The sequence below is a fragment of the Protopterus annectens genome, chromosome 6.part0 (assembly GCF_019279795.1).
Source record: "Protopterus annectens isolate FY-2018-M chromosome 6.part0, PAN1.0, whole genome shotgun sequence".
NCBI classification, from domain to species: domain Eukaryota; kingdom Metazoa; phylum Chordata; order Ceratodontiformes; family Protopteridae; genus Protopterus; species Protopterus annectens.
In genome coordinates this window covers 1,488,155,775-1,488,182,377 of record NC_056737.1, presented here as the reverse complement: position 1 = coordinate 1,488,182,377, position 26,603 = coordinate 1,488,155,775, and the positions used below count along the sequence as shown (strand labels likewise).

At 36.0% G+C, this 26,603-nt stretch overlaps 1 protein-coding gene across 1 annotated transcript in view; it reads right to left on the bottom strand.

Moving 5' to 3' along the window:
* Nucleotides 1-26,603, bottom strand: part of ARHGAP15 (Rho GTPase activating protein 15) — a 3,416,769-nt gene that overhangs the window by 1,169,040 nt on the left and 2,221,126 nt on the right. The window contains exon 10 of the mRNA XM_044074973.1: nt 6,770-6,892. Within this exon, the coding sequence (XP_043930908.1) occupies nt 6,770-6,892 (123 nt within the window). The remainder of the gene's footprint in view (nt 1-6,769; nt 6,893-26,603) is intronic.

Here is a 26,603-nt window from a genome sequence, read left to right as displayed (position 1 = left end):
ATTTTTTTAAGTTCTGTTGTATTTTTTAATATATTTTTTTTACTCAAATGATTTTTATTTTGATGAAATAACACAAAAATGTAATACATTCATAACATTCAATAACTATTTACAGTATTTACATTCAGCCTGGCAAAAAGGATTCAGATAAAAACATTTGTAGTTAAATAATACGTTAATATATAAACTAGGATAGGAAAAGTTTGGTTCCATCTGTAGGGTATCAATCAAAATCAAAACTTTCCTCCACAGACTATTAACCAATGGCTTAGGAAAAGTTCTTAACTCTTTAGGTCTTTTCTCCATTAGCATGCATTTCTTCAGTGATGATAGGAATTCCTCCATTGTGGGTGCTACATTAGAGTTCCATCTTCTAGTCATACATTTTCTGGCTATTGCTAACATTGTCCACAACAAATACAGGCCATCTTTCTTCATATTATTACTATTAACAAAATTCAATAAAATTAAAGACTTTGTCAAAACAAATATATCAGTATAGATAGCTTGAAGAAATGTGTTAATCTCATTGCAATATATTTTAATATTAGTACAGTCATAAAAAATGAGACCAGTCAGCATTAGTGGACAGATATCTCCAACATAACTTGCTGTTTGAAGGGTTCATTTTTGAGCGTTTCTCAGGTGTCAAAAAGGATCTGTGTAGAAATTTCCAATGAAAAATCCTCCAGAATTGTGAGTAAGAAGTTAAACTGAAAATAAAATGTTTGTTTTATCTTCCATTGATATTGATACTTGAAACCCTTTAGTTAGGTATTGCCAGTAAGAATCTTTAAGAGCTGTCTTATAGACAATTAAAGTGTTATATAGATATGATAATTCATTCTTAACACTGATATTATATAGAATTCCAAAAATCCAGTTTATAATTTTTGGTACGGTTTTTAAGGATGAGTTATATATCATTTTAAAAATATCCTTAGTGCATGCTATGACACTCTGAAGAACCAACCAGTCATTAGGGGATAGGCCATAGGTTGACAATATACTTTGTGTGTTCAAAGCTTTTTGGTTTTCAATACATTGCAACCAACAAAATAGGCTATTATTTTCCCATAAACCAAAAATCTCTCTATGTATTTTATCATGGAAATCCCTTGTAATAGTAAATGGCATTAAAAATCTACACCACAGTTTTATATCTAAATTTGTATTAATGAATTTTCTAAATACATCAAAAATATTGTTTATTAGTGTTAGTTTAGTTAATTTTGTTGCACTATACTGTAAATTTAAACTTAAATAGTACCATATCTTATCTTTGTCAGTTACCAAAGCATTCTTTGATAAATATTTTTTATTCATTAGTATAATGGAGTATAACTGTTTCCAATTGGAAGAGTATCTAGGATTTATCAAATTCATCACTATTTTAATTATATATGCCTTTACATAAGTTTCAATCTCTGGGAATTTTAACCCCCCTTGTTCCCATTTTCTGATATGATGAGAATATGCCACTCTATTTCTTCTGGGGTACCACAGGAATATCATCAGAGTTGAAGTGATTTCTTTAAGGAATTTCTTTCCTGGTGTAAGTATAAGGGCTTGTGCTATACATATAATATTTTAGGTAACAAAACCATTTTTATCAGTCGTAACCTATCATCAAATGTTATAAACAAATTATTCCATTTGCTTATTAATGTCTTGATTAAGTCTATGGCTTTAGCATAGTTAAGCTGTAAGGTTTCCTCTATATTCTTACCTAGGACTATTCCTAAATAGTCTAGAGTTGAAACTTGGTTTCCAATAATATGATTAACTGGAACCTGTATGATTTTTTTATTTAATAATACATATTTTGATTTAGATTTGTTGAAGGAGAGTCCTGAGATTTTTTGGAAATTTGTTGTTACTATATCCACTTCACCTAACACTTCCTTAGAGTTGGGTAAGGTAAGTAAGACGCATCAGCAAACATCATCATTTTAGAAATATATTGGTCATATATATTTATACCTCTTATCTTTGGGTTATTACATATTAAAATGGCAAGTATTTCTATGGCCAGAGCAAATAGAATAGGGGACATTAGACATCCTTGTCTAGTACCTTTAGTGATTTGGATTGCTTTGGAAGTAAAAGGATCTAATTTGACATATGCTAGATTATTTTCATAGATTTTCTTTATCATTGTTATAAAAAGGGGGGAATCAAATAACTGTAAGACTTTAAATAACCCCAATTTAATGAGTCAAAGGCCTTTTGAATATCTAAACCTATTAATAATGCTTCATGATTTTATCTGTTGAGGTAATCTATCAGAGTTAATACTCTTTTAATATTATCCTGTGTATCCCTGTTATGTATGAAACCGGTTTGGTCTTCATTAATTATTTTAGATATGGGCATTTTCAATCTATTGACCATAATTGACATAAATAGTTTATAATCATTATTCAACAAAGAAATTGGTCTATATGAGTTGCAATGATTAGGGTCCTTATTCTCTTTTAATATAGGGGAAATTAGAGAATATCTCCAAGGAGGAGGAATATTTGCTAATGTCTGAACTTCAAGAAAGGTTTTATGTAGGAGAGAGATTATAGAAGAAGGGAGCAGTCTATAAATTTTGATAATTAAGCCATCTATTCCAGGTGCTTTATTCGACTTACTTCCTTTAATCCCATCTATAGTTTCCTTTTGAGAAATAGTTTTTTATAGATCTAACTTAAGTTTCTCAGGAATTCTTGTTATGTTGGGAACTATATTATCTAACTTCTCACATTCATTTGTACTTATTTTATCTTTATAATGCTCTGCATAATGCTAACTAAAAGCCTCCAGAATGTCCCATATGTCCGAGACCTTTTTCCTTGTCCCTTCATGAAAGATACTATCAGTGTGATTATTTTTTGATTGTATCTTAACTTTCATAGATAGGTTATGATGATGCTTAGGAGAGGTAGAATAAGAATTTTTAGATTTTCCATAGCTAAATTAGTTTTATGGGATAATATTTCATTGTATTTCTTATTTGCTTCTTCTATTTTCTTATTATCTGTAGCAATTAAGTTTTTATTAGATTTGAGAGATAATTTTTAACATATGTTTGATGTAAAATAGTTCTGCCTAATGTTTCATACTTGCTGTAGTATATGTTAATGGTGTTGGAGAAAGCATTTTATATCCAAAATATATTAAAAAATAAAACAGTACTTAAAAAATACATAAGTAAGTAAAACACAACAATTTTACAGAGAGCCCATTCTCTAGGGGCTGGCATAGATCATCTTCACTCTCTCTCTCTAACACATGCTAGCAGGGGATCATTGGTTCACTTTTGCACTTCACTTACTCACTGTCTCTCTCTCTCTCTCACACACACACACGTAGTCTCTCTGCTTTCATGCACACATTCACTTGAACAAGATTGGTCTCACCCTCTTTCTCAGTCTTTCACAGTCTCCAGCTGCTTTCATGCACACATTCAGCCTCACTCTATCTCTATCACACACACACACACACACACACACACACACACACACACACACACACACACACACACACACACACACTCAATCAAGTGCTATCTCTCTTACTCTCATACACACATCCATTCTCTCACACACACTTTATCTTATTTTGTTATTTTTTTTTTATTTTACACTTGGTAAACAGCAAAAGTGCTGCTTAGCAAGTGTAAAATAACAGCTCGTTTGCTCTCCCTTTCACTGACATGTATGCATACACTTACACACACACACACACACACACACACACACACACACACACACACACACACACACACACACACACACACACACACACACACTCACACCTTTTTTTTTTGACATTTTATGCTCACTAAACAGCAGAAGCGCTGCTTAGCGAGTGTAAAATAATGGTGGCCATTTCATTTTCTTTTTTTTTTTTCAATTATTTTAATTAATAGTTACACATTTAATAATACAATACATAAAATAAAATAAAAAAATAATACAGCAATATCAAAAGTAAACCTATAATCACACTACTATTATCTATACTACACTTCTAAATGACTAGCCTGAAATAAATTATCTTTATATTAAAAATTAAAATTCTATTAAAAGATGTACAAAAAAGATATTGTATATAGGTTATCGATAAGCGTTTCCTTTAATATGTACCAGAGGAACAATATAAATTAATAATTATGCTTACATAACAATAAAGAATTTTTCCCAAATTTTTTGGATTATTTATGTTTTTCTTGTGATCCATAAGTTTAAATATTTACAGCTCCAGAACATGTGTAAAAGATCCCGCCGTTTTATAATAGGGCCATTTCATTTTCTAAGTTCGAGCTCCACAGTAGCTTGATATGCTGCCGTGAAGCGGCAGACTCGTTTTTCTGTGGGCATTACTTGTACATGAATTCCCTGCTGGAGAACATTCTTTCTCCAATCAGTGTACTGACGCATTAAGCCCGTTCTCTAATTACACATAAACGCACACCCTGTCAGGCACTATTGCTTGCGTAAAAGCTACCATCAATTAACCACCTGTAAAAGCTACTATTAATTGTCAGGTAAAGTAAAGTAGACTTGTTGGAGGTTATATATTAGGAATTCACAGTAGAAAGGAAAAGAAATAAAGAATTGTCTATTCCATAAGACTAAAATGCAAGTCAGATATTTTATAGGGCTAGTAGTATATCACTGAAAATGTGTGTGCCCACTGTTTGTTTTGCCCATGTCCTCACAAACCTCACTAAAGGAAAAACACCACAGAACAAAATGGACCATAACTGCAAACACTGCATTCAAACAATTAAAAAAGAAATTATACTCTGAATAAGTACCAGCTTCTTCTGACGTTACCAAGCAATTTATAGTGAATAAGGATACATCTGATGTGGTGCGGTACAGTTCTGTCTAAGAAAGGTGATGGAGAGGAACACCTTATTTAGTTTTTTTTTTTAAGCAGGAAGCTGTCTAGAACAGAAGTTAAGGACTTGACCATTGGAACAGAGTGCCATTCTTTAAGTGAGCTCTGGAGTCACTTAGATATTACTTGTTAGGTTGAGAACTTATACTAACCAGTCATGATTTACAACAGTAACTCAATCAAATACAGCAAATGTCAAATTATATAGGTGGCCTTATCACAACAAAATTTTACATTTAAACATTTATCTGGCTCAAATTACAATAATATGAATGGCCACTCAAGGGCTGACAGGCTACTCACATAATGTGAATGGTCACTCAAGGGCTCAAAGGCTATCCCATTTGCAAATCAAAAAAAAAAAAATTAATGGTTACAAAATGGCGGAGAAGGTGAATCTAACATAGCATGTTAACTGTCCCGACTTAAATGTGGGAACACTCAAAAGAAAGGCAAATATCATGCATTTACTGCCTGTATAATGGTAATATTAAAGACACTGCTTGCAAATACAGTGAATGCATAAAAACTGTGAAGTATATTTTAAGAGAAGTATGTCTGAATAACAGAATCATTTACCAGGTGTCAACAATAATGAAAGAAACGGATATATAAAAAAGGGGGTAGGACAACTCAGGAATAAGAGAGCATCCACCCTGGAATCTGGAGATCAGAGCAGTAGCTTTGGGGGAGAAATATATTTTCTCCAAGGCAGATTGGTAGGGAAAGTCTGAAACCTGTTCACCTGTGTAAGTCAAAGGAAGAGACTTCTGTATACGTTTTGAACTCATTATCGCATTTTGCAAAGGTGCTGCTGCTTTCATTTTGTTAAGAACCACAGAACGTAATTAGAAAGAAAGAAAAGAACGGACTTTATGTGGCCTTTAATATAAAACTGATTTATATTAAATGCACTTCATATCATCTGGCTTATTCACACACACATATATATATATATATATATATATATATATATATATATATATATATATATATATATATAATCTATTTATCTTTCTATAGATTGATATAGATAGATAAATAGATCTACATATATATATATATATATATATATATATATATATATATATATATATGTATATATCAGTAATCATTGAGTTGACAATTGATCAGGACACAACTGACCTTAAATAGTAATCATATTCCTGAGATATCAAATGTGGCTGAAATCCCAAGTTTAACACATTTCTACACAGCTTTTCACAGAATATCAGTTTCCCCCCACCCTTCCCATACACTTCTCCCATACCTCTGCATCTTTACATATCTTACCTTTAAGCTCACACAGCAATGGAAAGGGGCCATATTCCAAAACTATGTTGTACTGTGATCTTGGGCAGCAATCTAGTGCAGTTTTATTATAACATGCATTTGCATTTGGCTTGGACACTTTTAGCTTGCTTAGCTGCAAGTAACTCATATCTTTATATATATATATATATATATATATATATATATATATATATATATATATATATATATATATATATATATATATATATATATATATATATATATATATATAGAGAGAGAGAGAGAGAATATATATGTGTGTGTGTGTGCATACACATGTAAACCAAAGAGAAAATTCAGCAAATCCAAAGTAAATGAATTTTAATTCTACCAAATGCTGTAGCAAAGTGGATTCACTCAAAGGCTTCACCAAAGTATAGCCCCAAATTTCACACTCTTAAATTTATCATAGAAACTTATAAAATATATACTTTTACCTAAAATTCAAGTTGGTATTATGGCAATGCACTTTGAAATACAGGGTCAAATCACAAATCTGTTTTACTCTGCTTTTGACTATATGGTTGACATATCTGTGATAATAACACAAGCATTTTACCTTTGATAAGTCCCTTTTCTTGCAATGTTTGTAGTGAAGGTCTTCTTGAAATAAATTTCTTTAGCCTGCTTTTAACTCTGTTTCGTTCGTTGTTCTCAGAGGCACTGTAATTCAGTCTAAATACTGAAACAGAAAATGTAATATAATCAGTGTTTTGCAAAGTTTATTTATATAACAGGGTTAGAATGGAGATATTGCTGCTGAGGGTTATTTATATTTTTAGGCCCTAACTTCCCCATCCTGTCTGCACTTCTGTAAGTATTCAATGGGCAGGCATGCAATGGGGATGCCCTGGCATATTTTTCCTACTCCATAGTGACTTAGCCAGTGTCTCCGACATATTTGCCTTGGGAGGTCTACTTCCTATAAACAAAATCCCACTTACCTGACTTTCATAACATCGAACCAAGAACACTGAACGTCCACAACACTGACCTCTTGGAACACAGATGTTTAACTAAATGTAAGTAACCTGTTGATCAACCCGAAAAATAAACTGAAACAGAAGCAAAGAACCCCCACCCCCAATATACTAACTGCAAGATCGCACTACCGTGGAGGTCAGGGGCAAAGGTCAACATGCTCGCCAAGCAGTTACTTACCTTTAGTTACACGTTGGTGTTACGAGCGGTCTGTGTTGTGGACTTTCAGTGTTCTCAACTCGATGTTATGAAAGTCTGGTAAGTGGGATTTCATTTATACAAAGGGGGCCTGCTTTGAGACAGTACCCCCCTCTGAGTCTCTAGCCCCCAGCAGGGATTAATTTCAAGGAATGTTCCAGCATGTGCCCACTTTCTCATGATTGGCATGCCCATTCTTCCTCTGCTAGTATCTCAGATATCTGAGCCTCTAATGAAGCCCCGATTGCCTGGACCATAGGCAGGGGTCTATCCCCTATACAATGTTTTTACCTATGTAATTCCCTTTTTTTTAGCAGCAGCTTTTGGAATCAATGGTCATGCTTCACAATTGTTAGTCTGTGGATCTTGAGGAGGTTGAGTAGGGCTACAGCTATGCATTTAAAAGCTTTAAACATTACATGCATTAAACCATATGAAGCAATAACAAGTGGTAACTCTTGTTTCCATCTCAGCTAAACAATTACGCACACTAGATTTCTAGAATCATACATGCAGCACTTTTTCAAACACAGCTTATATATGTATAATGACATCTTAACATATTGTGCTGAAAGCATACATCCTTTATTTTTCTCTTGTAGTATTACATTTGCAAACATGATTTTCTAAGTAAGTATTAGCAGATAAGATGCAGAAGGTTTGAAGTGACACAAAGAACATGGTCACTTTTTCTTAAAAAATGTTTTCATCAAAGATGTTGAATTGTAACTCTTTTCAATTTTTAATTATTTCAATGCATGAGAGAGGTGGTACCTTTTTATCTTCCTCTACATTTAAACAACAAACAAAAACAAAAGCAAAAAAACTGATAAACTGACAATATTATTTCCAACTGACTATACTGATAAGCTTTTACAATAATGCAGACCATGAAACATTAAGCAAACATTTGACTAACAGAAATGAAACTATGTTTGTTATCATAAAATGCAGCAAGGATTTAAGTAAAGTGTATGTTGCAAAATTTATATCAAGAATGTATGGGGAGTAAACAACAGTAAAATTACCTGTGAACAGCAGCTCCAGTAAGGCAACATTTTCTATATTATCTTTACTAACATTTAATATAAAAACCTTTGCAGCAATCTGAATATTAGCGAAGCATAACCTTTTCTGGTGACTGAGACTCTATATTGTAGACACAACTACTTAGAGTGCACCAATTGGAGACAAACTGGAAGGTAGTTAATATAACAACATACCCCATTATGTTATTATTCAGTCACACTTTACCTGTTTTACAAAAATTAGGAAAACATGGCAATAGCCTTATTCCTTACAGAAGGATTGGTCTGACACAGATATCTTTGCAAGAAATAAATAATTCCTTATATGAAATCCAATTTTCTATCCATTCCCTATTTGTTCTTCCTTTCCCTCTTCTCTCTTTCTTTGCCCTTATTCCTGATCACCCTTCTTAACTAATTTAATAACAGTTAAAGCTCTTCTGCCACCCCTTTTCACTCTCCTGTCTACTCTCTTTCCCTCCCAATCTCTTATTCTTCACCTCTCCTCCAGTTTTCTACCCTGCTGTCTTGCTCTCATGGTCCTTATTACCTAATTTCTTCACTCAACCCCTCATACCCTCCATACATATGCAGTCCATTCTCAGTTCATTCCACCATTATGCAATCACCTTCTTAGGTCATCCTTCTGAATTTGTAACTCTACACCTTCTTCAATATTTCATCAGAATCCTCATTCACTCAGCCCTGAACAAACAATATAGTCATGTATCAATCATTTGTCATTAGGCTTCTTACCAAATCAGCTTCGATGTCCTCTACAAACTTCACAGTTTGCTGCAATGAAAAACATAATGTATATTATATACCAGCCTCTAAACCACATCTACAACACATAGCCTATTTTCACCACCCCTTATCCCAAATCTTTTGAGATGTCTCTTACAGCAATGTAAAAGCCATAATTACAAATCTTATTCTGGACTTACATGCTTCAGCTCTTCCAACATATTTAAACTTTCAATTCAATAGGGGTTCCTACTCCACGATTAACACCCCTTATTCCATTTGTTCCCATTTATTCCTCATTACCTCATCCCATCTCTTTCCTGCCTTTCTCACAATTTCTGTAATAATACCAGTTCTATCACTGCCCTCCCTTTGCCATACCATTGTACCTACAAGACACACTTTACCTTCTCGCTGTACCTCTCTGCTGCTCCCTTTGACCTCATTAAGGGCCACACAATCATCTTCTTTCAGCTGTTCCTGTTAGGGGTCGCCACAGCGGATCATCTGTTTCCATTTCTTCCTGTCCTCTGCATCATGCTCTTTCACACCAACCGCCTGCATGTCCTCTCTCACCACATCCATAAACCTTATCTTAGGCCTACCTCTTTTCCTCTTACCTGGCAGCTCCATCCTTAGCATCTTTTTCCCAATATACCCATCAGCCCTTCTCAGCACATGTCAAAACCAACGCAATCTCACCTCTCTTGCTTTGTCTCCAAACTGTCCAACCTGAGCTGACCCTCTAATATACTGATTCCTAATCCTGTCCATCCTAGTCACACCCAGTGCAAATCTTAACATCTTTAACTCTGCCACATTCAGCTCTGACTCCTGCCTTTTCGTCAATGCTACCGTCTCCAACCCATATAACATAGCTGGTCTCACTACCCTCTTGTAGACCTTCCCTTTCACTCTTACTGGTACCTGTCTATCACAAATCACTCCTGACACTCTTCTCCACCCATTCCACCCTGCCTGTACTCTCTTCTAAGGGCCACACAATACAAAAGGCAATCTCATCCAAAAGCCCAAATGTTAAACTCTACCAAATCTCCTAAAGCCCTCCATTAATTAACATATTTGATTGCAACAAATATTAGTATTCAATTTACCCAATGAGTTATTATTGCAAATGTAACAGTTCCTTAGAAATTGAAACAAAATACAGTCAGAAAATATTATTTACCACACATGTAAGATCTACCAAGTTAACACAGTGTATGCTAAATACACGCAATGTTTAAGATGTACTTCTTCCAAATAACGTTACATATTTGGTTGAATTAATTGTGGAGTCCATTGCTTGGATGTTACCAGATCTTACAGAAATTAGTCTTTTCTTACAATGAGGGGTGGAAAAGCAGTCATTCAACTGATTTGTTAAAGCCAATGGAAGAATACTAGAAGTAACCATGGGGTATTTTTACTTTACAACCCTTTGGAAATATTAATGTGAAAATAAACTGTCTACAAATGACTTTTTTTGGAAATCTGGTGTAATTTATCAGGAAGCTAGTATGTATTGAATCCTTAATAGGGAGAAATGCAAACTTCAGGAATTGCTAGCAGTGTTTTTAGAAGAAAACATATAATAATAGAAATTATTCCTAGAACTCTCAAATGAACTTGCCAAGCACACTGTGATGAATTACAGACTAAATGTTATTAAATTATGTTAAGGTTTGCCAAGTACCTGCTGGAAATATTGTAAAAGTTTTAGTCAATTTTTTGAAACTTCTGCAGTTCTAATTATAATCTCCGATGTGTTACAGGTTCTGCACTGTGTTCTTTCCATTTTTTTGTATCATGAAATCAAACACTTTTTAAAGTGTTTTAAGTTCTGTACATTATAGAGACCCGCGGTGGTGGTGCTGTGGTAGCGTTGCCGCCTCACAGTCAGACGCTGTCCGGTTTGATTCTCAGCTAGAGCGTCTTCTGCGTGGAGACATGCGTGAATGGGCGTACCTTCGTTGAAGGTTGTGCTTCAGGGCTGGTAACTCAGCACGTAAAAATCAACTACCAATCATTAGCGGACCAGAGTTCCGTTGTGGCTGCCCCTAACCGGGAAAAGCTGAAAGACATGACACAACAACAACAACAACAACAACAACAACAACAACATACTTAAATAAATGGTTGCCAACATTATACTTAAATAAATGGTTGCCAGTGTTGCAAAGACATAAAATTAATTGGAACCACCTCTGTACAAATCAATAAATGGACAGTGGCACATGTTCCAGAATCCCAGTTCAAATCATAACAAACTCGATGGAGCTTTGATTTCAACCTACAGTCATCGCATATTGCTGCAGTCATAAATAATGTAGCTAAGCAAGCAAGTTGACAAAACAGAACTAGATTGTCATGCAAAATATAAATGGTTAAGAGGAACAAAAAAGTCACAACCAGAAGTACATCTTGAAAATGAATCCCTTGACCTGATGAAGCAAGTCTGATAAGTACATAATGTCACATCCAAAAGTGACAGTGCATCAGTAAACAAGAAAGAACACTGAAGAAAAAGTGCTGTTATGCAAACACATTATTTAAGAAAAGAGAGTAATTTCTTTCTTAAACAACATGACTGTATAAAAGCAATAATCCACTTCTGTGGGGGTATCAGGATTTACCCACATTTGGCTTTGTTTAATCATTCAGCCATCACCCTCATGATCAAACCACACCACCCCTGGGTTACTCCTGGTATACCCAAGCACAGTCATGGATTATTCAATAATAATTACTGTGTTTCATTTTTAGGGTATGAGGTATTTTAAGCTTATACACATTCATTTCTTGTTAAATATGCAGTCGACATGTGTGATGTGTGCTCTTAAGTATATGCACTCCTAGTGCTTCAGTAAGTGTATTTACTACAGTTATGATTGTATGACATCGACATATTACTTTGCATGATCCTTTATCCCAAACTGCCATTGTAATTTGATCTGTGGTTTAGAAAAATGTAGTACCTACACATATATAAACAAATTAACTCATATAATAAAAATGAACATATGCATGTGTGTATGCGAGCGCGCACACACACGCACACACACACACACACACACACACACACACACACACACACACACACACACACACACACACACACACACACACACACACACACACACACACACACACACACACACACACACACACACACACACAAACACACACACACACACGCACACACACACAAATGCACAGACAGATTTGGCAGAAAGGCAGGAACTCTTGTTGACTTATAGTATTGGAGGCAGGAATTTGCTTTTAATTGGCAAAATGTACATGTGCAGTAATTTACTGTGTAACACAAGAATGCAGTCCCTAAAATAAAACCAGTAAACTTAGTGAAATTTTAGCAGGAAAAGAATGGATATGCACATATTTGTTTCAGGGTCAGAAGTTTGATCCTGTCCTGTAGTTAGTCTCTTGCTGGAATCTACATGTTTTCCACACATATATTTGGGGTCGTTGGTACTCTGGCTACCCCAAAGGATAAAGTACCTGGTATGATTAGCACTCTTAACTGTTCATACATAAACACAAGAAAAAGATATCCCAAGGCTGCTCTTTCCAAGATTTTAAAGCTTTATTCATAGAACTCACAAGTTTCACGGGCTTAGCACTTTCATTCCTTAAACAGGAACTTCATCAGAACAATGTGAAATTCAAACTAACCCCCTTCAACCATAACCAATAAAAATAAAGCTAAAAAATCACATGATAAAAACAGTATTAACATATACAATAAAACACATAATTTCTAAAAATCAATTCCATAATGTTTAAGTTTTAACATGGGTGCCAAAAAACACCCATCATTTAAACCTGGTGACACTAAGGCATTTAAACAAATTTGCCATTTTAATTCCTGTTGGGAAAGGTATTCATCTAAGACCTTACCCTGCACATCTTTCTTAACTTGTTGTATAACAAGAAACCCAAAGTATGGGAAGGATTTAAACTAATATGCCTTTATAATGCACTAGTTGTTCTATGATTTCTAACATCCAGACCATGTTCATATATATGATCTTGTAATCTACAAGATGTTTTTTCCCACATAATATGAAGGGCAGTTATAGCACTGAGCCAAATAAATGACTTGGGTGCTAGTATGATAAAAATGTCCATCAAAAATGTACCTTTTATTCCTAACAATAAAGGTATCAAACTCCACAATGAACGTACACTGTGGATACCATCCACATCTAAAAGTGCCTCTCCTGTTAAATACCCTAGCATGTGTTCTATATTCTAATAGCTGTTTAAATGATCTGTCCTTCCTATAAATAATAATTGGCTTAGAGCCAAATTTCTCTAACATTCCAGAATCTGACACCAAAATATGCCAATTTTTTTTTAACCTCGCTAGCTATGCTATAACTATCCATGTTAAAGGTAGTAATGAAAAGAGGTTCTGTCTGTTTGGACAGCACAGTATTAGGCTCACTAGAATTATTCTCTCTTGAATTCCCACCTCCATTTAATATGGGACTATAGAGACCACTTTCTCTCTTTTATTTTATTCCATGTAGGAAGTCAAAAGAATTCCCCCTATTCAAAAACATCTGCATTAATTTCTCAATTTCAGCATAAAATATATCAGTATCTGATATCATGCGTGAAAGCCTAACAAGTTGGCCCTTCACAACCAACTTTTTTTTTGGTATTGTGGATGCCAACTTGAGTAATGCAGGTAGTTGTTACAAAAGGTGGGTTTATAAAATACAGTGGACATAAAACAACCCTCCTCAAGATTTTTACTCACTTTTACATCCAGAAATGAAATTTGGTTTTGATCATACTGATAGGCAAAATGCAAAAAAATCTGTAGTGGTGTTTATATAGGTCAAAAATTATTTCAACCTCTGTTCGGTTCCTGTCCATAAAATGAAAAGATCATCCAGGAAGCTAATAAATAAGGTTACCATCAGCAGATCAAACTGCTTATCAGGACAGCAAAAGGATGTGGGAGCTGCATCAGAAACATTAGTGTTTAACATATCCTCTAAACAATTAACTGAATTGCAGAAAATGGTTTTAGAAAAAGGTTTATCTTTTATTCCTACATTGGGTGCAGATTATTTTTCCACTATTTTGGATTTGAAAGTATTTGCTTGTACAATCTATGTTTTTAGATGATTCATTATTTGTTCCTTTTTAGAAACCTAGTGGATATTTACCATCATTATGTCTTGCTCTTGAGATTTTTTGCAATATCTGTGAACATGAAATATTTGAAGCTTTGTGTTCAACACAGAAAAGTAAGAATGATAGAAAATGTAGTAAGTTAACTAAACATAGTATGTATAGCATGTATAGAATGTATAGCATTAGAATCTTTATAGGAAGACAATAGCATCTCTATACATCCTGCCAATAAAGGTAGAGGAATAGTAGTAATGGATAAACAACACTATTTCAGTGCTATGGAAGCTATGTTAAAGATAGGTGTATAAAATTATAAAATTTGGTGATATTGAAATTATGTGCGAGTCTGTGCATAGCACTTTATATGATTGTTTTTTAAGTAATATTATTTCTTCGATTTATTTATTTCTGTGTGAAATTTCCGCTGATACCTATGTTGAATGGTCAACCAAAAATACATAAAGACAGCAAGAGACCTACGTTGAGACCGATAGTCTCTGGATACGGCTGGCTCACTGAGCTACTTTTGATTTTTGGTGAGAAAAATTTAAGATCTGTATTAAAATCTTATAATGCTATTTTACATGTTGCAAAACATTTTTTCAAGATTTGTACAGTCATGAAAAATATGCATGTTTCTTTACGTCAGCATCAATATTATTTGATTTATGGGTGGAAGGTTCGATTTAGAAACATGAATACGAATTTATATTTAATGACAAACCTGCAATAGCTAATATATTTGGCATTCCGAAGTTACATAAGAATATACAAGCCTCTCCTTTTAGGCCAATAGTGGATAGTAGAAGGCCAACAACTTCATTTGTTGCAAAGTTTCTGGAAGAAACTATCAAAAAGTATATATTTAATATTCAACAGATATGTAAAGATTCTTGGCAGTTTTTGAAGTGACAAAATTAAATATTTATTTAAGGATAACTGTTTTTTGAAACCATTAATGTGTCTAATCTTTACACTGTTATTCCCTATGAAATAGGTCTTTCTTGGTTTGAAAGGCAATTAGAAAAAATGGGGGGGGGGGGTTAGTACAAATAGTGTATATATATATATATATATATATATATATATATATATATATATATATTGGCTACTTTAATGGAAACAGTATTAAAGTACAATTTTTTGTATTTTGAAGGTCAGTTATTTAGGCAAACTTCAGGTGTAGGCATGGGTGCATCGTGTGCACCCATGTAGTTATGGTTGAGTGGGAAGATGGGTTTATCCTAAATAGTGAATTTACCAATAACTGGTCTTTATTTATTAGGTTCCTGGATGATCTTTTCATTTTATGGACATGAACCGAACAGAGGTCGAAAGAATTTTTGACCTTTATAAACACCACTACAGATTTTTTGCATTTTACCATATTTTATGCTGAAATTGAGAAATTAATGCAGATGTTTTTGAATAGGGGAAATTCTCTTGACTTCCTATTGGAATAAAATAGAACAGAGAAAATGGTCTCTATAGGCCCATATTAAATGGAGGTGGGAGTTCAAAAAAGAATAATTCTAGTGAACCTAATACTGTGGTGTCCAAACAGACAGGACCTCTTTTTATTACTACCTTTAGCACAAATCGTTTTAGCATAGCTTGTGTGGTTAACAAAAATTGGCATATTTTGGTGTCAGATTCTGGAATGTTAGAGAAATTTGGCCCTAAACCAATTATTGTTTATAGGAAGGACAGATCGTTTAAATAGCTATTAGACTATAGAACACCTGCTACTGTATTTAACAGGACAGGCACTTTTAGATGTGGATGGTGTCCACAATGTAACTTCTTTGTGGAGTTTGATACCTTTATGGTTAGAAATAAAAGGTACATTATTGATGGACATTTTTATTGTACTAGCATCCAAGTAGTTTATTTGGCTCAGTGCCAAAACTGCCCTTTCTATTATGTGGGAAAAACATCTTGTAGATTACAAGGTCGTATGTATGAACACAGCCTGGATGTTAGAAATCATAAAACAACTAATGCATTATACAGGCATATTAGTTTAAATCCTTCCCATACTTTTGGGTTTCTTGTTATACAAGTTAAGAAAGATGTGCAGGGTAAGGTCTTAGATGAACACCTTTCCAAACAGGAATTAAAATGGCAAATTAATTTAAATGACTTAGTGTCACCAGGTTTAAATGATGGGTATTCTTTGGCATTCGTATTAAAACTTAAATATTATGGAGTTGATTTTTAGAAATTATGTATTTTATTATATATGTTAATACTGTTTTTATCGTGATTTTTTAGCTTGGTTTTTATTGGTTATGTTTGAATATTTAAGGGGTTAGTTTGAATGTCACATTATTCTGATGAAGTTCCCATTTAAGGAATGAAAGCACTAAATCTGTGAAACTTGTGAGTTCTATGAATAAAGCTTTAAAAACGTGGAAAGAGCAACCTTGGGATGTCTTTTTTGTATGTTTACTGGTTTGTCTTTTGGTTGAATTTGACGTTCATACATAAAGTCATTTCATGTCTCCCAGCTCATAAGCAAGGGTATGGCAACCATGTCAAAGGAAGTAATAACACCGCTCTAGTCAGCCCTTATCAGACCCATCATTGCATACAATGCCTCCTTTGGCATGTACCTAACTGGGCATTAGCAACAACTAGAATGCCCTCAAAGATTCCTCACTAGGCAAATCCAGGGTGTAAATACAGTTTCATACACAGATCACCTTAAGGCCTACCTTTGTATTCAGTTTCTATCACCTTAAGGCCTATCTCTGTACTCAGTTTCGATCACCTTAAGGCCTACCTCTGTACTCAGTTTCTTAAGGGTTACTAAGAGGCAGTCTATGCCTAGCATGTAAGGCATCCTCAGAACCAGCTGTGCTGGATCTCTTGCACATCTGTAAGACAAACAACAGAAACACTAAATGCAAGAACATGAACTCTGTCTGTGAAATAAATAGAACCTGCTGGAGGGTCTGATATGTGTCTTAAAGGATCCCTGCTCTAGGGAGTAGCTCCCCATCTATGTAAAGAGTTAATCTCTGACCCTATTGAAAAAAAACCTTGATCACTGAATGGGAAATCACAAATTTAACCCCATCTGGACCCCATGCACCTGATGGTCAGAGGTTGATAGTAAGTATAGTAATAACATACTCTACCACATAAGCCTTAGGTACGTCTTTAATAACATACCCCACACCATAGAGGCATCCAAGGTACTTGGGGACAAAACTGGGTTGGATCGCACAGCTAGACTTGTAAAGACCCTGGTGGTCATTAAACTAGTATAAACCCATGCACCTCTAAAGACATTGGATTTGTTTTGATGATGTGGTTGAAAATGTCTGTGATTTATAATCTTTTCTACATGTGACCATCCATATAAAGAAATAGAGTTTTACATTTAGAAGTAGGGTAATGGAAGGCTGCTATTTCAACTTTCTAATTTTCAGTCATTTGGCTACTGTTGTATCTACATCTTCTTATTGCAAAATAAATCCTATTTACGTGGCAAGTCTGATTCTATTAGATGTAATAAAACTATGATACAGTCCATTGGCAACAAATGAAACAAACAACAGACAGGTTATAAAGAGCAAAATATATAACTTATTATTAAAATCTGAAAAAAAAAAACAGTGGTTTCCAGGGCTGCCTTGTATTCATAACTCTTAAAGCAGCATTTAAGTGACACTGTTGTCAAGGGAACAGAACTTGCCAAATTGCTCATTTAAAGTAAATACAACAGCCAGTTAAGGAACGTAAAATATAAACACATGCCCATAACAATCAGAACATACTTTGCTTCTGATTAAAAAAAAATGTTGCTGCATTTTCCCACAGCATTTGAATGACCCCACACATTCTTTCTAGACTTGTAATCACTTACGGCAAATAAGAAACACGTTGCTGAACGACATCAAATGAAATATCTATTTATAATGGAATCTATTTATTAAAATATACAACATACCTTTAACTATGAAGAGGGAAAATACATTTATTGCCCATGAGGTATAATCAAGCATTATTAACATATGTTTGTCACACATGTATTCTTCAACTTCTTAATTTTATTTTGTATCCTTAACTGGCCATTGTATCTGAAGACCTAGGAACGCATGTGTTTTAGCTGCTTCTCTGTAGTTTATTATTTTATTTCATTTGTAGCAGCTGTCATATTCATAACATGGAGTATAAAGTTGGATTTTCGTCTCACAGTTTTACCCTGGTCCATTTAGAATGTGTATAAAATGTGTATGATTGCAAACTTTATCTTACCCCTGATCCTATGCTTCCTATTCTTACAAACGATTCCTTAATGTTATGTTGCTCACTGTAGATGAGGAGCTGGTGCTAGCCTTTGTGCCAGAGGTCTCCATAAATGGTATCCCTGAAATGGGTGACTTTAATGTCTTTTGGCCATGGGAGAGTGACACATGGTGATGCTAGGATACTGCCTTTCATGCTCTCACAGCTGGCTGATGGGACACCAGGACAAGTAAGTACATCTCTTAGCATTGCTTACACATGGCCTTTGGGGTGGATATCTAAGTACTAACTAGTTGTTCAATCTTGCAGTTTCTGCTACAGATGACACTGCATCTCCCTGTCATTTCCATGATGGGGGTGAGAGGGCAGGACACCAGACAGGGAACTGTTATATAAATACATGGAACTGGCACAATGAACAGTGGGGACATTAAACCAGAGCAGTACCCACCTTCCTGCATGTATCACCAGCAGGCCGCCCCAAACTAGTGGTAGTGTTGCTGATGATGTATGGTGCCCTCACAGCTCAGGCAGAAATGGGGGTTAGGAGGACTCCCAACTTGGGTTCTAAGTGAACCTACCACAACAAGATTCACCATTCGACATAATGCAATATACTCTATATTTTTAAGACTATCTTCATAAACCAGTTCTTCTACCTACTCCATACTGAGCCTGGTACAATATCAAAGAATTACCGATTTACTTATTTGTGTTAATCCTTTTTTCCTTATAATCTACCCATTACTTATTATCATATCATTCTGCAAACGTGAAAATCCAGACCATGTTCCCCTGTGATCCATCTTCTCCTCCAGACAACAATGCTCTGGGCCTCTAACTTCATACTCTGCACCCACTATGTACCATTATACAAGATAATAAATCACTGTGGTATACAGGATGACACAGAGATGAGTCTGATTCCTTGTATTTCCCAAAGCAACTTGGGCAACTAATTTACATTGTAACTATAAAATGATATGCTGTTGCAACATAGTAAAAAAAAAAAGTTATGCCATAAAAAGCATAAAAAGTCATGGGGAAGAAAATTACACAATCGTGCATAGAATATATCTCAGTGGAAATCATCTTAAAAGGTGGGTGGAATACATAAATGCACATAAAAACAAGAAAGGCCTGTACCACTGACTTCTAAAAGTATGCTGATTTAATCAATTTTACAACAGTTATAAGAAAGTCCCTTGCATGTATGTTAGGAATGATAGCTTCATGAGAAACAGACTACACCTACAAAACAGAGATGGAAGCGTTAAAGTGACTGACCTCACAGTATAGTAAACTGATATCGCTTCAGATGTAACATAGCATCAAAACAATACACAAATTGTCAAAAAATATTTCAGAGGGTGAAAAAAAAACAATGTGATTTAAGAGGCAATTTCTGATTGCAGAAGTTAGATACCTAACTGCAAAAATTAGCATCACCAGAGCTAAGATATCCATTACCCACAAATGATGTTTGGTAACAAACTAAGTTGTCCTGGGACATCTTCATGGGGGGGTGGGTCAATATTAGGGGAGTTAAGTGGGTTGGGGAGGTGAAAGGATTAAGCGGAGGCAGAGATGGTTGGGAGGAAATGAGATAATGATGGGGAGAGGCTTAAGAGGTTTAGTCTAAGGTAATTGGGTTAAGCAATCACATTTTGGCATAAACTTGCTACCCACCCACCCACCCTCCCTCTTTTCATTGCTGGGAGTAGGGTTATTTATCAGTGGGAGTAGGCGGAGAAGAGGCTTGCCCTCTTCTGTTCCCCCTCGGATGTCTGAATGTTCATTTCAAGGTTCTGGGGAAAGGAGATGAGTAGCTGAATAAACAAGTGGAGGTAAAGATGATGCTTATTTGGTGCAAGGTAATTCAATGGATGGTGTATGAATTGAGTTGAGATGCTGCTTCATAAAAAAATAAGTGAGTAGAGGTATGGACGCTGATTACTGGGGCAAGGTGAGTAGGTACACTGCACTGATTACATTACAATGGATGGTGTATGAAGTGAGATGGGACGCTGCTTCATAAGTAAAGTACGTGAGCAGAGGTATGGATGCTGCTTACTGGGGCAAGGTGAGTAGGTAAGCTGCCCTGATTACATTACAGTGGATGGTGTATTAAGTGAGATGGGATGCTGCTTCATAAGTAAAGTACGTTAGGAGAGGTATGGACCCTGCTTGTTGGGCAGGGTGAGTAGGTACGCTGCCCTGATTACATTACAATGGATGGTGTATGAAGTGAGTTGGGACGCTGCTTCATAAGTAAAGTAAGTGAGCAGAAGTATGCACCCTGCTTGTTGGGAAGGGTGAGTAGGTACGCTGCCTGATTACATTACAATGAATAGTGTATGAAGTGAGTTGGGACGCTGCTTCATAAGGAAAGTACGTGAGCAGAGGTATGGACCCTGCTTGTTGGGCAGGGTGAGTAGGTACGCTGCCCTGATTACATTACAATGAATGGTGTATGAAGTGAGTTGGGACGCTGCTTCATAAGTAAAGTACGTGAGCAGAGGTATGGACCCTGCTTGTTGGGCAGGGTGAGTAAGTACGCTGCCCTGATTACATTACAATGAATGGTGTATGAAGTGAGTTGGGATGCTGCTTCATAAGTAAAGCACGTGAGCAGAGGTATGGACCCTGCTTGTTGGGCAGGGTGAGTAGGTACGCTGCCCTGATTACATTACAATGAATGGTGTATGAAGTGAGTTGGGATGCTGCTTCATAAGTAAAGTACTTGAGCAGAGGTATGGACCCTGCTTGTTGGGCAGGGTGAGTAGGTACGCTACCCTGATTACATTACAACGAATGGTGTATGAAGTGAGTTGGGACCCTACTTCATAAGTAAAGTAAGTGAGCAGAGGTATGGACCCTGCTTGTTGGGCAGGGTGAGTAGGTACGCTGCCCTGATTACATTACAATGAATGGTGTATGAAGTGAGTTGGGATGCTGCTACATAAGTAAAGTAAGTGAGCAGAGGTATGGACCCTGTTTGTTGGGCAGTGTGAGTAGATACGCTGCCCTGATTACATTACAATGGATGGTGTATGAAGTGAGTTGGGACACTGCTTCATAAGTAAAGTAAGTGAGCAGAGGTATGGACCCTTCTTGTTGGGCAGGGTGAGTAGGTACGCTGCCCTGATTACATTACAATGAATGGTGTATGGACTGAGTTGGGACACTGCTTCATAAATAAAGTAAGTGAGTAGAGGTATGAACGCTGCTTACGGGGGCAAGGTAAGTAGGTACACTGCCGTGATTACATTACAATGGATGGTGTATGAAGTGAGATGGGACACTGCTTCATAAATAAAGTACGTGAGCAGAGGTATGGACCCTGCTTGTTGGGCAGGGTGAGTAGGTACGCTGCCCTGATTACATTACAATGAATAGTGTATGAAGTGAGTTGGGACGCTGCTTCATAAGTAGAATACATGAGCAGAGGTATGGACCCTGCTTGTTGGGCAGGGTGACGAGGTGCGCTGCCCTGATTACACTACAATGAATGGTGTATGAAGTGAGTTGGGATGCTCCTTCATAAGTAAAGTAAGTGAGCTGAGATATGGACCCTGCTTGTTGGGCGGGGTGAGTAGGTACACTGCCCTAATTACCTTACAATGAATGGTGTATGAAGTGAGTTGGGATGCTGCTTCATAAGTAAAGTAAGTGAGCAGTGGTATGGATCCTGCTTGTTGGGCAGGGTGAGTAGGTACACTGCCCTAATTACATTACAATGAATGGTGTATGAAGTGAGTTGGGGCGCTGCTTCATAAGTAAAGTAAGTGAGCAGAGGTATGGACACTGCTTGTTGTGCAGGGTGAGTAGGTACGCTGCCCTGATTACATTACAATGAATAGTGTATGAAGTGAGTTGGGGGGCTGCTTCATATGTAAAGTAAGTGAGCAGAGGTATGGACCCTGCTTGTTGGGCAGGGTGAGTAGGTACACTGCCCTGATTACATTACAATGAATGGTGTATGAAGTGAGATCGGACGCTGCTTCATAAGTAAAGTAAGTGAGCAGAGGTATGGACCCTGCTTGTTGGGCAGGGTGAGTAGGTACACTGCCCTGATTACATTACAATGAATGGTGCATGAAGTTAGATGGGATGTTGCTTCATAAGTAAAGTACGTGAGCAGAGGTATGAACCCTGCTTGTTGGGCAGGGGTGAGTAGGTACACTGCCCTGATTACATTACAATGAATGGTGTATGAAGTGAGATGGGACACTGCTTTATAAGTAAAGTAAGTGAGTAGAGGTATGGACGCTGCTTACTGGGGCAAGGTGAGTAGGTATGCTGCCTTGATTACATTACAATGAATGGTGTATGATGTGAGTTGGGATGCTGCTTCATAAGTAAAGTAAGTGAGCAAAGGTATGGACCCTGCTTGTTGGGCAAGGTGAGTAGGTACGCTACCCTGATTACATTACAATGAATGGTGTATGAAGTGAGTTGCGACACAGCTTCATAAGTAAAGTATGTGAGTAGAGGTATGGGCACTGCTTACTGGGGCAAGGTGAGTAGGTACGCTGCCCTGATTACATTACAATGAATGGTGTATGAAGTGAGTTGGGACGCTGCTTCATAAGTAAAGTAAGTGAGCAGAGGTATGGACACTGCTTGTTGGGCAGGGTGAGTAGGTACGCTGCCCTGATTACATTACAATGAATAGTGTATGAAGTGAGTTGGGGGGCTGCTTCATATGTAAAGTAAGTGAGCAGAGGTATGGACCCTGCTTGTTGGGCAGGGTGAGTAGGTACACTGCTCTGATTACATTACAATGAATGGTGTATGAAGTGAGATGGGACGCTGCTTCATAAGTAAAGTAAGTGAGTAGAGGTATGGACCCTGCTTGTTGGGCAGGGTGAGTAGGTACACTGCCCTGATTACATTACAATGAATGGTGCATGAAGTTAGATGGGATGTTGCTTCATAAGTAAAGTACGTGAGCAGAGGTATGAACCCTGCTTGTTGGGCAGGGGTGAGTTGGTACACTGCCCTGATTACATTACAATGAATGGTGTATGAAGTGAGATGGGACACTGCTTTATAAGTAAAGTAAGTGAGTAGAGGTATGGACGCTGCTTACTGGGGCAAGGTGAGTAGGTATGCTGCCCTGATTACATTACAATGAATGGTGTATGAAGTGAGTTGGGACGCTGCTTCATAGGTAAAGTAAGTTAGTAGAGGTATAGACGCTGCTTACTGGGGCAAGTTGAGTAGGTACGCTGCTCTGATTAACATTACAAGGATGTTATGCTGTATTTAGAATCAATTATATCATGAATAGCTGAAATTGATAAAGTTGGTGATCAAAGCTATGTTATGGAAATTTAATAAAAGTCGTCAAATGTCATTTGGTGCGATGTGTGTTATTGAAGGGGACCAGGACAAAATGAAATTATTACCATTTGGCTACAGTCATTGTCAAGTGTGATTAGCATATGCAAAAGATCTATAAAATATTTATCTTCCCTTTTTTAATTTCTTCCCACAGCAAATTTTTCTTTCACTAAGCATGTAAATAAGAATATGTTCTCCACGGATTTTGGCTTGGTACTTTTTTGTGAACATTAGAAGTACCCCATCACTATTGCTAGGAACATAAAACTGCTTTACCATCCATGTGTTCATCATGTTATGTCCAACTTATTCTTCTTCAGAAAGATACTATAATCTTATGTTCTGCTGTATGCATAGTTTGTGGACTACTATATATGAAGAAATACTTACATTTATAGTAACCCTTCTACAAAACTTCAAGTATGATGTTCTCCATATTGGTTTATAGCAAGTAGGGTGACCTCATATTCATTCACATTACGTCACCCCATTACTAGCATTTTCCACATTCCAAACATGTGTTTACACAGTTTCTACAGTCTTGTGGATTGCTGCACAAAGTACTTATTTGTTGAATATACACACTGCTTTTAAATTGATCTATTTGTGTGTAATAACAGTAGCAATAACTACATGAACAGTGCATTGCAGTGTAGAATTTCTTGTATCATGTTGCTGTCATCTGGAGTTTACTAATTAAACTGATGGAGAGCACCTACAGTTATACATGTGGACTATTTCTTCTGAAAAATGTGGTTTTATTTGGAGTTTCATAAAGTTAGTATAGTAACAATACTAACAAGTACCATGTTTCTTTCTCATTTATGTGTAATTGAGTCCCTCTAAATACCCAGTAAAACTGATAGAAGTCTATCCAGCTTATAATCACATTATTCATCAGCATCTGTTTTATCAAAAAGTTTATCTATTTCTCTAAAATTTATTCAAGTTTTATTACAAAACAGAACACAGGTTTCCTTCCCTGTTACTGAAAGTAATGTTTTCTGCACTTCAAGTTTTCCTTCTCCAGGAGTGAAAATATAAGAAAAATCAGCTATGTTCTTTTGAAAAGGTGACATTAACATGTCATACATGTTGCTCAGTTAATACGTTAACAATTGGTTGATTTATGGAATCAGAAAGCTACTTAAATATAATATTTTCAAAACCCTCATGAATAGAATATCTGTAAGTCAGTGTTGTGCATACATTTTCTACTGTATTTTAGGTATGACTTTAAAGCCATCTCTCACTCAGCGTATTAGACTGTAAACCCTTCAACTCAGATATCCATTATAGTTTCCTTATACATAGTTTGCTTCCTTATTACTATTAAACGAAAGATTAGATATGTCTTCAGATGCAGCAAAGGAGATTCCTTCCAGTTTTTCAGCTTGTGGTGAAAGTCTGTCACAGATGAAATAAATACCACATCTCCAGTGCTGTCAGATGCTTAGCATACTAGATATTTTTTAACAGTATACTGTGTTTTTGAAAATATTAAATATAACTGATTAAAATAATTTACTATATCCCTTAGAATGATGCATGCCTTTATCTCTCATCTGCACAAGTTATTCTTTTTTGTTAATGATCATAGAATCTACTAGAGATTTATTAGATTTTTCCATGTTTGAACTAGGCTTTCTGTATCGCATTTTCATTTGTATAACGACATTCAATTTATATGCTTGCATAACATAACCCCTTCTAATTCATTTTACTTGGAATATCTGTTTGGCATTTTCAAGTAGTTCAAATAGTCTTTTACCAGCTTATAAAAATTCCTAAATAATTTTTATTTTCTATTTTATGTTTCCAGTTGTTTATAAGTTGTATGGTTAGTAGCCATTTGAGTTATTCATTTTATTTGGATACACTTCATTTATATCAATAATAGCTGTGCCACATTCATAAAATGAAGATGTAAGTACTTAGGTTTCTTTGTTAACCCATGCCAACAGCAAAATGTCTCGTATTCACCTTGAATAACAATAATACAAAAAAATAACTGCTCAGGGGAAAAGCAAAGACTATTACTCAAATGAAAAAAAAAAAGCAGATTTGGCTGATTTATTGTGACTTCTGTGCTGGGCCTGTGATTTCTCTCCTCTCACACTCTGTTATGCAGATAAAAGTTCAAGAACTCAGGCTCTATAACAAGCATGTAATGTACTTTGTTAAAGGATAGGATATTGCTGATCTACCATTTTAATTAAAGACAATGATTTCTGTGTGTTAGAAATGTAAGCTTTTTTATTGTGTTTCTTTCTAGAGAAGCAGACCTGTTCTTTTGTAGAAAAAAAGGAAGATTATAACAATGCATCATAGGATCATAGGAGATTACTAGGCTATCAACCAGGAGGTCATTTTATGGCTAGCCATTTCATCCCAATATAATACCATGAAAATGCTAGTCAATACCCAAGATTGTATTTAGTGATAATAGCCCATGTCCAGGAGAGTTGTGGGAGCTATCCCAAGTTAGACTTTATGGTGCCCCATCCACTGATCTAGGTTCCTCTTGAACAGTATTATAGAGATGCTCTGTTTCACATGAATTGGTAGCCTGTTCCAAAGATGTGGCAGTTGTTGGGAGATAAATCTGTCCCTCCAGCATGTCCTATTTAACTCACAGGCCATAGTTAGGTCTCTGGAACAGGT